The 13,587-nt window shown below is 42.3% G+C and overlaps 1 protein-coding gene across 1 annotated transcript; it reads right to left on the bottom strand.

Annotated features, from left to right (window-relative positions):
* Positions 1-2,963: 2,963 nt before the first annotated feature.
* On the bottom strand, positions 2,964-13,247 carry LOC136428956 (aldehyde dehydrogenase 1A1-like). The gene is made up of 14 exons (XM_066418805.1): positions 13,081-13,247; positions 11,223-11,327; positions 10,238-10,378; positions 9,528-9,657; positions 9,033-9,094; positions 8,179-8,307; positions 7,190-7,303; positions 6,632-6,734; positions 5,764-5,948; positions 4,889-5,053; positions 4,147-4,304; positions 3,854-3,928; positions 3,240-3,279; positions 2,964-3,016 (listed from the first exon to the last, which is right to left on the bottom strand). Exons 1-14 carry the CDS (start codon positions 13,129-13,131, stop codon positions 2,987-2,989), a joined length of 1,488 nt encoding a protein of 495 aa, XP_066274902.1. The 5' UTR covers positions 13,132-13,247; the 3' UTR covers positions 2,964-2,986.
* Between the last annotated feature and the right edge of the window lie 340 nt (positions 13,248-13,587).

The following is a 13,587-nucleotide window of genomic DNA, read 5'->3' as shown; positions in this document are numbered from 1 at the left end:
AGCGTCGCTGGCATGCCCTACTTTTAAGTACAGGGGCGCAAACTACTAATCTCTAAGCGGATGTAAGGTCCCGCGTGCTCTACGCCTGTTTTGCAACATCTAGTACTCTTTTCTAGAGAAAGGCGAATCGTTAAAAAGTAAAATCCCAGAAAAGAGCACGTTACTAAGTGTTGCAAAACTCAGCGCAAAACAATGAGATGAGCTGGATCCTCACAACTGCTTGGAGATTATCAAATGTTAAGGAAACGGTCACAAATCGTCAGCCTCAGTAGCCCGTTCCGTTGCTATAGTTACTGACGTAAGTTTCTGACGTCAGTTTCTGACGAGACCGTCAGGGTTTGTTTTAGTTGGGCCTCTAAAACTCCACAGGAAAATACACAAGAGAAGACTCAGAACGTAGCATTTTCCCCTATCAGCCTATGAAAACTCCGAAACTCCACAGGAAAATACACAAGAGAAGACTCAGAACGTAGCATTTTCCCCTATCAGCCTATGAAAACAACCAAGGTGGCTCAATAAAAATCTCCTTGAAATCACTCTCCAAGCAGACGTTCGGCTCCGGCTGGTTTTTGACGTGTTTTTATGCGTTTTTGTCGGGATTTCTATTTTGACCTGTTTTCTCTATGTCGTCCGGTCATAAAGAAAACAGGTAAAAATAGAAAGCCCGACAAAAACGCCTAAAACACGTCAAAAACAGCCTCTGCTTGGAGAGTACCTTGACAAAAACGAATTGACAGTACGGAACTACAGCGGAGGGCTTGCGAAGTTGCGTACCCATTTCCGTATAATGCAAGCTATTCTGATGTCCGCAATCCGTAGGGAAATGTAGTCTGTCCCTGTAATTCGTGGCCCACATTTGCGTGATTCTCTTCCTGAATTTAGCGTAATACGCAGGCGGATCTGCTGAAGTTAGCGTAAAGCGTTGCTGGAACCCCCCATATAGACCCCAGTAGAGCCAGGGCGTCCTTCGTCGGATAGGTGACGACGGCAGCCGTAAGTTTGGTGTTTGGCAAGTAGCAGCTGTCACGGTGCAGCTGTCAACAGGTTATTTGGAGTGCTCCAAGAAAAGTGGAATTCTGAGTGCCAGTCTTTTCTATATCTCTCTCTCTCTCTCTAACACACACACACACGCGCGCGCGCACACACATACGCGCGCACATACATACACACACGCGCACACTCACTCGGTCCTCTTAGGAACCAATCAGTTCAAGTTGAGTCAGGAGTCAGGAAGGAATCCTTCCTGCTGCAATTAACCCAGGGCCACTGGTAGAATGTGAAATCTTTTCCTTGCGCCTGAGAATGGTACTGCAGAATAGGCTCTGGATGGTACGTCTTCAATATTGTGTTCATTGCTTTGATATTGTTGCTGTACATTGTAACGTTACCATGTACAACTGTGTAGGAATAAAGTTCATTCGAATTCATTCATTGACACCAAGACACTGACGAACTTCAACAAGCAGGTCCAGTCAAAAAGGTTATATATTACCATTTACAAACTTTCCAGGCATTAGTAACATTATTCTTACAATAAGCTGAATGATTGCAGTTTTGCATATTTTGCACCCTTTTTGTTCTGATTGATATCAATATATGAATATTGAATCAGACTCAACAGAATGATATGTACTGTTCCCGTGTTTGCTTATATCAAAGTCAATCTTTTATTTTCCCCAAAATTGATACTGAAAAATGACAGAGCTGTACTTAAATTGTAAGAAAATGTTTTGTTTTTTCAACACTAGACACATTACAGCTAATCAAACTAAAACTTCCGATAAGATTATTCTATTAGACTTAATATAATATAATCTTGATATTATTTTGCTTTAACAAATTAGATTGATTAGAATTAAAGAGAAAACATTACATGTCGATAATTTTTTTAGGTGCCCTGAGGTTATTATATTATAGAAGAAGATCTTTATTGACACAACACAATTATATGCTATATACCGTAAGACCAGAGCATTCTAGCACCTAAGAAAATTCAGATGCAAACAAATTAACTGAGATGCCTTTACTCATTCAAAAGGGCTAGCACCTACTTGTTGGCTAGTCACAATATACTGCTGACTTTGGTTAATAAAACCAACAACAACTCTCAGTTAGAAGGTCTCATTATAGAACCTGTCAAATGCTGAACACAATGTCACAATTTAACTATCTATTCACCAAGTATGGCCAATCAAGTCCACTACCAAGGAATATTATGTTAGATAGACATCAAGTGTACATTCAAGCTACTAACAATCAGATAAAAGTCACAAAAAATCATTTGGGAACTCAATCTATGCACCTTATATAGGCTTAGACTCCCTCAACCTCCTTACTGGCTGGAAAAGCTACCTTCAAATCTATACTGCAAGACAGATATTGAAAAATACTCCTGCTATAACTGGAATGACTTAGCAAGTTTGCTGCAATTTGTTGAGACAACAAAAAATGTCCAGAGCACACAGCTCAGCGGTCTACAATTGTAGACAAACTCTTGATAGTAATGATGACAAATTCATCACAATAACAAAACTTGTACACAAAGCAACGACACAGGCCGGATGCTAACTGGAACCTTTGTCTGACTAACTGCTACAAAACACAAGTCAAAACAAAAGTAGGCTGTATCAGGACACAGTAGCTTCAATACTGCAAATGCAGAAATGTTGGTGGGGATAACGGATTTAATTTCGTGGTAGGGAGAAAATAGAGTGTTTGCAGTGCTTTTGAGTTCGCATTTGAGACAATAGTAGTGCTACAGTCAAACAATGGAATGGCTTTTTGCACTGGGTTTAAGTTTGCGGGAGTTCATCGCAAAAACTGTGAACACCACCACAAACATTTCTGCATTTACAGCATCCCGTGTGGATCACAACCTACACCGGCTAACTGACACAAGTGTCACGACCAACTCCTAAAACGCGAGAAATCAATGTCCAAACAAAAGTAGGCTGCAAGTTTATACAGTTGTCCTTCCTCGCATGCTTCAAGCCTTGTGGGGAAGCTTGATGGTCACCTGAAAGGAAGAAGTTTTCGTAAGTTGCGTTGATTCTATTTCTTAAGTATGGAAGCTGCATTGCACTATCAGATATCTAAAAAGCATTACGAATCGTCTCAAGCAGTACACTTTGATTTCCGCCTGCAATAGTGATCAGCTTTAAACAAATTTTCTTTATAATTCACAGCTTATGGAAAACTTCGCAAGAGAAATGACAACAAGTTAAGTCGGTCACACTTACTGTTTTAACCTCAGTGTATTCGTGCAGAGCATATTCTCCTCTGAAATATAAACAAGAGAATAGGAGTAAGAGATCTTGTATGTGTAGAGAGATACATGGTCGCTTAAGTTTTACACTACTCTCCAAGCAGAGGTTGGTCGGGGAAGATCGTGACCTTTCTATCCTATGCCCCATTTTTGACAAAAAAGGGCATAGGATAGATAGGTCACAATCTTCCCCCACCAACCTCTGCTTTGAGAGTAGTTTTACATAGCCTGACTAAATTGTGCACCTAGTGGCCGGCCCCACTGTTACCGGGAGGTCATTAATCTAGGCCAGCGAGAGATTTTGTAAACACAGGCTACAGTTTTACGCTGTCTTCACTCTGAAAAGGGTTAAGAACTTAAGATCGACCTTTACATGACATGGTGAACAAATAAGATAATCTGAGCACAGCGTGTTTCTGGGATCATTAAAATGGGTTTCTGAACTCTGAAGGACCTCACTGAGAGTTCAAACAGGTGTCGTGCAGCAGCTCCCTCTAGCTACAAAGCTGGTACTGCACCTCCTTCACACTGAGCCACAGAACTAAAACCTATGACAGCTACAGAACCTGATCCCTGGCTGATACTTACAGTTCTCGCCCGTTTCCAGACATCTTGAACCCACCAAACGGAGCCTGGATCAGCCCAGGGTCGTAGCAGTTCACCCTGGGGAAAAACAGACATTAGAACTTGAACAGGAAAAGAATTGTTTTTGGAAGAAGAAGGAATAAAAGCTGCACATCAGTTGGCAAGGTTTGCTTTGTCATCACTGCATTTTACCATACGGTTATACCGGTAAGTCTTGAATGTCAAATTGACCTAAGGTACAAATATATCATACTGGGTAAAATTTAAAGACAAGCATGTAAAAGAATATGCCTTACCAGACAGACCCGGCCTGTATACTGTTGGCGATGGTCAGGGCCTTGTCAATATCCTTAGTGAAGACACCGGCTGCCAGGCCGTAGGTCGTGTTGTTGGCGCGGTCTATGGCCTCCTCGATGGACTTGAACTTGATGATGCTCTGAACTGGTCCAAAGATCTGTAGAAATATGAGAATATCGTAAAACCTCAATTTAAAACTGATATCACACTGCGGCCTTCAAAATGACATGACAGTTTCTCTTTACAACTTTAGAACCTCTGCTGAAGTGTACTAGTCTACAGCCTTGGGGGAGTAGTACACTTCTGTAGTAGGCTACACTTCATTTCTCTTTATACCCAGGAAAAAAACTGTAGTCTACTGGAGAAGTAGACTATGATTGCAGTACAGCACTGCAATCAAAAATCAAAAGTGTAAAGCGAGCCTCAGAGGAAGAAAACAAGATAGCTAAGGATGCACTTCCCCTGAGCGACTACACATAGACATGGTTTATTTCTGTTGTTGTGTTGAACATGTACAAAACACAAATAAACGGTGGTTTTATGTTCGCGAAATTTTTTGTTGTCCTACCTCCTTGTCTACTATTGTCTCAAATGCAAACTTAAAACCACCATGAACACTCCATTTTCTCCCAACCGCGAAATTAAAACCACGCAAACTTAAATGCATATACAGTATTACAAAACACAAATAAACCATCACAGTCTACAAGGAAAAGAACAAGAACATAAAAAAGGACGCACCTCCTCCTGAGCTATCTTCATCTCATCCTTGACGTCGTAGAACACGGTCGGCTCCACGAAGTAGCCCTTCTCCCCGGTGCGCTTCCCTCCACACCCCAGCTTCGCCCCCTCCTGCTTCCCCGACTCTATCAGGCCCAGGATCTTATCAAACTGTTCCTGGTTCACCTGGAGAAACAGAACGAATTCTGAGTTGTTAACTCTGCATTCAGGTACAGGTCAAATAAGGAAGTGCCCCTGTTGTAACACTAGCAAGGTGGACTTGTGTTCCAAAACTGTTCCTGGGTAACCAGAACAAATTCTGAGGGTTATTTTTCATGCATTTTGATTTAAACATACATAAGTACATAGCAAACAACACATTTACAATTTCCCAAATATACAAATATACACAGTTACATAGTGTTACAGAGGCCATTCCCACTGGCTTTTTTGGCTAGGGCGTGTTCCCATAAGTTACATACTGTTACAGGGGCCTTTCTCATTATTAGCTTTTTTGGCAGGTCAAATAAGGAACACAGCTTTTGATTACAAAGTGTCCTGTTGTAACACTGGCAAGATGGACTTGTGTTCCAAAACTGCTGTTGGTTCACCTGAATAAGACGCATAGGGGTGGCGCCCATTTCCATTTCTGTAGCCCTTGGGCCACACATGTGTGTTTAACTTCCATATAATACTCTTTTTCCAAATGCGGAGTGCTAAGCAGAGATGAGGCAGTATGTACCATTTTCAGAGTCTTTGGTATGCCTCGGCCGTGGATCAAACTCACGACTTACCGTGTGCAAGGCGAACACTCTGTCCACAAGGCAAGGCCATTGCACTGGTAATGTTAATTTAATGGAGATTAAATCTCAATAGATAAATGAGTAGAAACAAACCTGTGGCCCCTGCTCCACACCTGACTGGAAGCCTTCCCCCACTTTCCTGTTCTTGGCCCGCTCGATGCTCCTCTTGACGAACTCGTCGTAGATCCCCTCCTCTACGAAGGTGCGCGAGCCGGCGCAGCAGTTCTGCCCCATGTTCCAGAAGAGCGCGTGGTGGCAGTTAGCAACCGCAAAGTCAACTACAGGGGCAGGGTAAAAGATGAGTGAGTGAGTGAGTGAGTGAGTGAGTGAGTGAGTGAGTGAGTGTGTGAGTGAGTGAGTGAGTGAGTGGGTTTGTGAGTGAGTGAGTGAGTGTGTAGATAAGTGAGTGAGTGTGTGTGTGTGTGGGTATGTGAGTGAGTGAGTGAGTGAGTGAGTGAGTGAGTGAGTAAGTGAGTGAGTGAGTGAGTGAGTGAGCGAGTGAGTGAGCAAGTGAGTGAGTGAGTTACCAAGTACCAGATTTATCAACCCAGAATTGATGTGTTAAAAAATTTGTTTTTTTCCTAGAAATATCATAGAGTAGAGCTTGCTACCATGAAGTACAGTAGAAGCATCCACTAGATAGCTTTAAACAACAAGTGCAGTAATATGTGCAAAGGCTTGGTGTGACAGGTCGTTAAATGTAATATAACCAGCTGCTGCCAGTCAATCAATTAATCATTATAGATAATTTGGAGCTTCGGGACAGGTAAAAAAATTCAATTTCACTTTTCAAAAAGCTTTTTTTTTAAATTTCACTTTGAAATTCAATTTTTTCACTTTCTCAAATCACCTGGTAACACCACAGGGCACAAGCTCTGAACAGAGGGAAACCTTTCTTCTAAAGTAACTCTCCTGATTCAAACCACTGTGGAAATGCAGATGTACATGTACATGTACTCACTGTCAGAGTCGGCAAACACGATGACTGGACTCTTCCCGCCCAGCTCAAGAGTGACTCGCTTCAAGTTACTCTTCCCTGCCGCCTGCTGAATTATCCTGCCAATCTGTTGTCAATCATATCATATAAATTGTCAACTTGGGAAAAAGAATGTACAGTGACCTTTTAACACACATACAGTGTCCATGCACACACACAGACACACGGACACACACACACACATGCAAGTGCACACACATACCCATCTGCCCATCCACCCACCCAACACACCCCCCACCCCCCCCCCACTCAACTCACCCACCCACCCACCCACCCACTCACTCACTCACTCACTCACTCACTCACTCACTCACTCACTCACTCACTCACTCACACAGAAATCTGTTTAGATCTGGTGTACAAAAGTGAAAATTAGGAGAGAAAAAAATGAAAATAAATTTCTGGAGTGTCTATTAACTCTGACTTTCTGATGATAAAATTGGAATTTGCTAGTTGATCTAGCTAACTCACCACAATCCATGAGTTTCACTGGCTTATCAGATCTCTCAGAGACAAACCTACCTCAGTGGAGCCAGTGAAGGCCACCTTGTCCACGTCCATGTGTTCGGCGATGGCCGCTCCGGCCGTCGGGCCGTAACCGGGGACGATGTTGATCACACCTGGGGGGAAGCCGGCCTGTCAAGGAACAAATTAAATATCTTGTGATCGGTTCATTCTCTGTGAGGTGACACAGGTTTCTAAATAAGTCCCTGTCAAGTATGAAAAATACGTTTGGGGTCATAGCCCTACTAAAATCAAGTTGAAATTCTTAACGGGGGGTGCCCTAACATGTCACTTTAAAAAAAAAATCTGTGATATGTTAGGGCGCATCACAAGTTAGGGCACCCCCCGTTATGTGTTTCTTTACTGATAGAGATGTCATATCTTAGTCTACCAGCAAAATTTGACTGTACAAATCCCGGAAATAGCTTTTCAGAGATTCGAGATTTCAAAATTTTCCTGGGGGATATCCCTAAGATTGTTGCATCTCTGGGGTGCCGCCATGTGCCTTTGGCGCTCGACATTGTGAAATTTCACTCAGCAACCTCTCTCACCCTACAAAATTTGCCTCAAATCTGCATTGCACAATGTATGCGAGACTGACATTCAGCATCAAGCAAAAATCAACATTCCTTTTGCTGTTGCAACGAAGCAAGCAATGTTCTACTTGGATGTGTAAGGGCCTGTTCACACTTGTGCGTATATTCAAGTCAAATGTCAATACGAAACCCATACGCACATGAATATCTGCACAAGAGTGAACGGGACATAACCTTCATACGGACGTACCTCAGTGAAGGGTTTGCCCATGTACAGTGCTGACAGAGTCGTCTGCTAATTGCTATCTAAAGCTTTGACCAGTTGAATGTTTAGTTAACATTGTACAATTATTGTATCATTTATGAATTTCAAAACAAAACCTAAAAGAAAGGAGGATTCCTACCTACCAACAACAGGATTGTTATCTGAAAGAAAACACAGGCTTAAGAGCATAGAAATGAATGTGCTACCTCAGTGAAGAGTTTGCCCATGTAGAGTGCTGACAGCGGCGTCTGCTCCGCTGGTTTCATCACGATGGTGTTCCCGCAGGCCAGGGCAGGGCCGATCTTCCAGGTGAACATGGACAGGGGGTAGTTCCACTGGGAGGAACGGCAATAGGAAAGCCTTTAAATCATAAAGTATTTCTGGCAGTTTTATTTTCAATTTTTCTTTGTAATCATGACACTACAAATTTGTGTTTTGTATTTCTAATTAGTAACTGTACTACAGAATTGTTTCAACAGCGAACTTCAAAAGCAGCAAGAAACCTCCTTTCCACTTCAACCATAAACTTGAATCCCCGCAAAAAGAAATGAAAATACAGTAATAAAGGTAACATTGCTGGCCAGAGAGTTATGAGCATTTCTACCACCCAATAGTACCTTCTGGCTGGCTTATCACTCCTCTGTCAAATTCATCCTACATGATTTAGTGTAAACCAGTGCAGTGGCCTAGTCGGTAAAGTTGCACTCTACTGACTACGCCAGTCGGTTGTGAGTTTGATCCCCGGCACAGACATACCAAAGACTTTAAAAATGGTACATACTGCTTTCTCTAAGCACTCAGCATTTGGGAAAGAGTTAAGTAGTTAAACACACATCACTACCAGTGAACTAGCCATAGCCCCGGCTGTAACAAAGTTGTGTGGCCCATAAGGGCTACTGAAACGGAGATTTGCACCACCCTATTCAGTGGTCCTAATCTGATGCAGGAAGGACCTTAACTTGACATAACTTTGTCTCAAAGTCCTCAACCTACTTTCAAAATCAAATTTCTGGTATTCCAGCTACCCATGTAGTCTGGTATAGACTAGGGTGGAACTTACAGGGATGATCTGTCCACACACGCCCACTGGCTCATGCCTGGTGTAGCAGAACATCGGCCCATCTGTCAACAAACAAACAATCAAATATCAGCTCACTTCTTCCAAACTTTCAAGTTAACCTTACGACAGGAACGGAATATGGACTACGAGTGTGGATTATGGCTCTGTAAATTTTGTATGTATTGGTGTATATGTATTTTAGACTTATGTTTTTGTACTGATTGTATTGTGTTATCCAGGGCCCCACTGCAAAGCAGTGTAGTGCACTGAGTTGGGCCACCCTGGCTAAATAAAACAGAAACAAACAAACAAGTGAAAGCTATTTCAAATGAAGGTTCAGCTCTGACATGTAACATGAAAAGAGCGGACAGACTATGTGACTACTCTAAACTTAATCAATCAATTCTAATCTAAATGCTGACAATAAATTCTAACTAATTGGGTTCGACTTATTTTTTCCAAGACAGAAAATATTGGAAATATCTCCTTTCTTACCGGCAGGGATGGTTTTTCCACAGATCTTGTCGCACCACCCTGCGTAGTACCTGATAACATTGATGACCTCCCCAAGATCGGCGTCATAAGCATCGGCAAACGGTTTCCCGTTGTCCACCACTTCCAGACTCTGCAGAATACAACAGGATACTCAGCCTTGTCTGGAAATACTGGGTGCATGTGCACCTTTGTGCACCCAAAATTGGAGCTGTGCACCTAATTCTTGACTGTGGGTGCACCAGAGCACCTAATATATATTTTGTAGGCTATAGAGTAGAGGTATATTTGTACATTAGTACATAGAATATTCTTGAAATTTATGTATAAGAAAAAGCAATATATTAACCTTTGGTGTACTTAGTTTCATGTATTACTTGTTTAAAATTTTGAAGTTAGCTATAGAATTTCAGATTGAAGTTACATGTATGAAGAGTCTAAGGATTAGGGTTTGTAAAAATATGTTTTGCTGACATCGTACATTATTTCATGTTGTGCACCCAAAATTCTTTCTGTGCATTCAAATTTCTAGGTTAGGTGCACCGGTGCATCTATTCCCAAAAATGAATTTTGAACTACTTCAGTTATATGTTTGGGACCACGTACCTAGCTGCAGTGCAAGTGCAAATGTTTGTCTGTGGGTGATATCATAATAGATGTGTTGGTACTAAAAAATAGTTATTTGAATCTCTGAGTGACAAAACATTTCCTACAGCAAGGTAGACCCTTTCCCTCTCGATCAGATCTGCCAGCTTGTGCATGAGGCGGCCGCGCTGCGATGCATCCATGGTCCTCCAGGGGGAGCCGATCTTGAAGGCCGCACGGGCTGCGGCAACAGCCTTGTCTACATCTACCTACAGAGCAGAAATAACATATCATTTTGCACCCAGACACAACAAATTATTTCTTTTAAGCCTGTGTCATACATAGCCGACCATGGCCTCCTGACCCTCTCCAGACCATGGCTGGGATTTAGTTGTGAGCAAGGTCATCTGTGGTTGGGAGTTGGTCTGCAGGGTTGCTTTAAATGTCGTCTGTGCGTTAAAAAAAAATCAATGTCAGGAAAGTCATATTCTGCTTGGATGCGATCAGAGAAGCGAACTGGAGCTACAATAGGACTGCGCCAACCTTAGTTGGGGAGTGGTCGGGAACAAAGTTGTAAGAAGGTCCTGAATGTGTGACAGTGGCTTAGAGATGAAGAGGACAGAGCTTAGTCTCAAATAGGTCATGACTAGCCTGGGAACCACCGTCTGTAATTACCGCTGGCGTATTCTTTTCACTTGCTTACATGTAAGCAAACAAGAATGAACCAGTGGTAACTACAGACGATGGTACCCAGGCTAGGACATGACACTGACACTGTCAAAACTCAACTTTACAACTTGAGTCTTGACAACTTTATTCAAAATATGCAAACTGGCAGGATATCCCACTGGATATCCTGAATTTTTCTTACAATAACAATTGTCGGTTTCACTAGTCATTATATACAAAATACAGGTCACAGATCAATTTGACGCAAGCTTGTGTGCGTGGCACCAAGAATAAACCATCGGACATGAATGACGAGTTTAAATAGCCATAAATATACATGTTAGGACGATTTAAAGATCAATACATTTTACAAACGATGGTTTTTACCACATTACACGTTGAAAATTTACGAAAAAGACTGGTTGTACAGTTGTCTCAGCCCACCTTGTCTCCCTCCTGCACATCAGCCACCTTCTCTTCCGTGGCGGGGTTGTAGACGGGAAAAGTCTTCCCGCTCACGGAGTCGTGGTACTCATTGTTGATGAAAATCTGCAGAATAAACATAAACAACAATACAAACATTTCAGAACTGTATCATCCTGTGCACATCACATCACATCACATAACATCATAGTGTTCAGATAAGAGGCAGTATATTGCCTATAAGATCTGCATCTTAACCCTTGTCCTGCAGGACCCATATATATATATATTATATATATATATGAGTTGCACATTACAGAGCCTGTATGTGGGTCCTGTATATGTACAGGTTGGGGGTATTTTTCAGCTGAATGCATCACACCGCAAGGAAACGCACTAAATAAATGAAGTAAGAAGTAACTTTGTCACAGCAGTGCAGAAAAGTCAAGGGAAAATGACCTGATTAAGAAATCAAACTGATGAAATAAATTGCATAAAAACACCAGCAGGAGAAGGGTTAAACTACTAGTAGTGTCCAGAGTTTGTATTGAGAGTTTATAAGTTGTGCTGGGCAAGTACTCAAGCCCCATCCAGTGGCTGTCCAGCTTTGACTTGAAGCTGTTGACAGTTTCTGCTAGCGCTGCTACAAGATCTGTGGGGAGGCTGTTCCATCATGTGTGCTTGAGCCTAGATACCACCTGTTATGAATTGAATAATGATTATCTCTGTCCAAGCAGATGTTAGGACGGCATCCTCTGATAAGAAATTGCCAACATCTCCCAACCTGGAATGCAAGAGGAACATTTGGTTCCTGAATTTGTAGTACATTACTGCACATCTGAAAATGTTTGCTGTGGTCTTACTTTTCTGGGTTTTCATGGTGACCTCTCCATTGTGAAATCACGACACTACCAGTATACCTTTCCATCATATTTCTACTGCAAGTTACAGAATTGTTTCCACCACGAACTTAAGCATCATGAAAACCTCCTCCACCTTCCTACCCTGAAATTAAGTTCCTGTGAAAATAAATGAATTTACAGTAGTTGGCTTTGACAAACATTCACACCTCCTACACTGTAGATTCTATTTTGTCTAATAGAGTTAAATAATTTTTTATGAAAAAAAAAGTTAATAACTGTAAGATACAGTTGAACACCACATTATGCAAATTATGTGAGAACCACTGACAACGCACCTACAGCTTTGCTGTTTTCCCCCAGGGCATTTGAAGGCAGCTGACAAGTGAAGGGTTGTACAAATAGAGAGGCCACACGTAGGTTAGCCCGGTCTCATTTGTATGCTGTACACGTACAAGACAGCCTCAGTACAAGGGCCTCAGTTTGATTTTTCACATCGGTCAGCATCGGTCCTTTCTTAAAATAGTTGATGTGTATCCTTTACAATGTCTTCTAAATGCAAACTACTGCTACATGTATGTATGTGCAACACTACTGTAACGGTGACCTGCATTCGATGCAACATACCGCGGTAGTTGAACTTACGCTGACCCCGTTGGTGTGACACACATGTGGTGAATCATTAAGTAACTGTAACAGTAACTCGCACAGTATCCTGTTCTGAAAGGGAAAACGGTACTTTGGCTTTGCAGACACCAGTAACTATAACGTTAACACATTTGCTTGTACACACGGTTTGCAATATTGGACCTGCATTACTCTTTGTTCCTTTTACTGAAAATTCGCGGAATAACATGATCTAGGAACTGCATCCAAGATCTTACGACTAGGGGCGGGGCTACTTGAAGTCATTGACATGACTTCAGGGCCGTCTTCAGCTTGAGATGCAACGTTAGCACGTTTTAGTTTCCATCATAACTCTATAACATTGCATAACGCTGCAGGTACGACAACCCTACCTTCGTGGAGTGTATCTCCGGGTTCTTGATAGGCTCTGGCATCTCAGACATGGTTGTATAAAGGAGTGCAGGCGTGGCGATCAGGGGAAGAAATGAGGGCCAAGTCTTCACGTAACGGACCAGTACCAGCTGGTTTCAGCGTGGTGAACTCTTGACCCAGTTCCCGCGAATCAGCTGATTGATTACGTCATGCGAATAACGCGACCTGATTGGTGGAAAGGGGGCGTGGCCAGATGAAGCAAAAGTGCAAGTGTTATCAGTGAAAGTGCCATTAAAGTGATGACGTGGCTGACGACGTCTTAAAGTCGGGTTGTGTTTACCGTTTTCCGACCGAAATCTGCTTTGACAAACGCGGGATAAATCTATTGGACGCATATCATACAGTCAAACCTGCCGAAGACGACCATTCAGGGCACCCATAAAACCAGGTCTATGTTAACAGGTGGTCACTATATCAAAGGGTCCACATCCTCTGGAAACCCCAAAACTGATGCGAACGTGCGAATA

This window comes from Branchiostoma lanceolatum, chromosome 2 (assembly GCF_035083965.1).
Source record: "Branchiostoma lanceolatum isolate klBraLanc5 chromosome 2, klBraLanc5.hap2, whole genome shotgun sequence".
Classification (NCBI taxonomy): Eukaryota; Metazoa; Chordata; class Leptocardii; order Amphioxiformes; family Branchiostomatidae; genus Branchiostoma; species Branchiostoma lanceolatum.
Note: the sequence above shows the minus strand (reverse complement) of the source record. Positions and strands in the feature narration are given on the sequence as shown.

Coding starts and splice junctions, on each gene's coding strand:
- LOC136428956 (XM_066418805.1), bottom strand. CDS start 13,131: ATGTCTGAGATGCCAGAGCCTATCAAGAACCCGGAGATACACTCCACG. Junction 9,658..10,237: donor GGGAAAGGGTCTACCTTGCT/GTAGGAAATGTT, acceptor TGTATTCTGCAG/AGTCTGGAAGTGGTGGACAA. Junction 6,735..7,189: donor CCTTCACTGGCTCCACTGAG/GTAGGTTTGTCT, acceptor GATTGACAACAG/ATTGGCAGGATAATTCAGCA.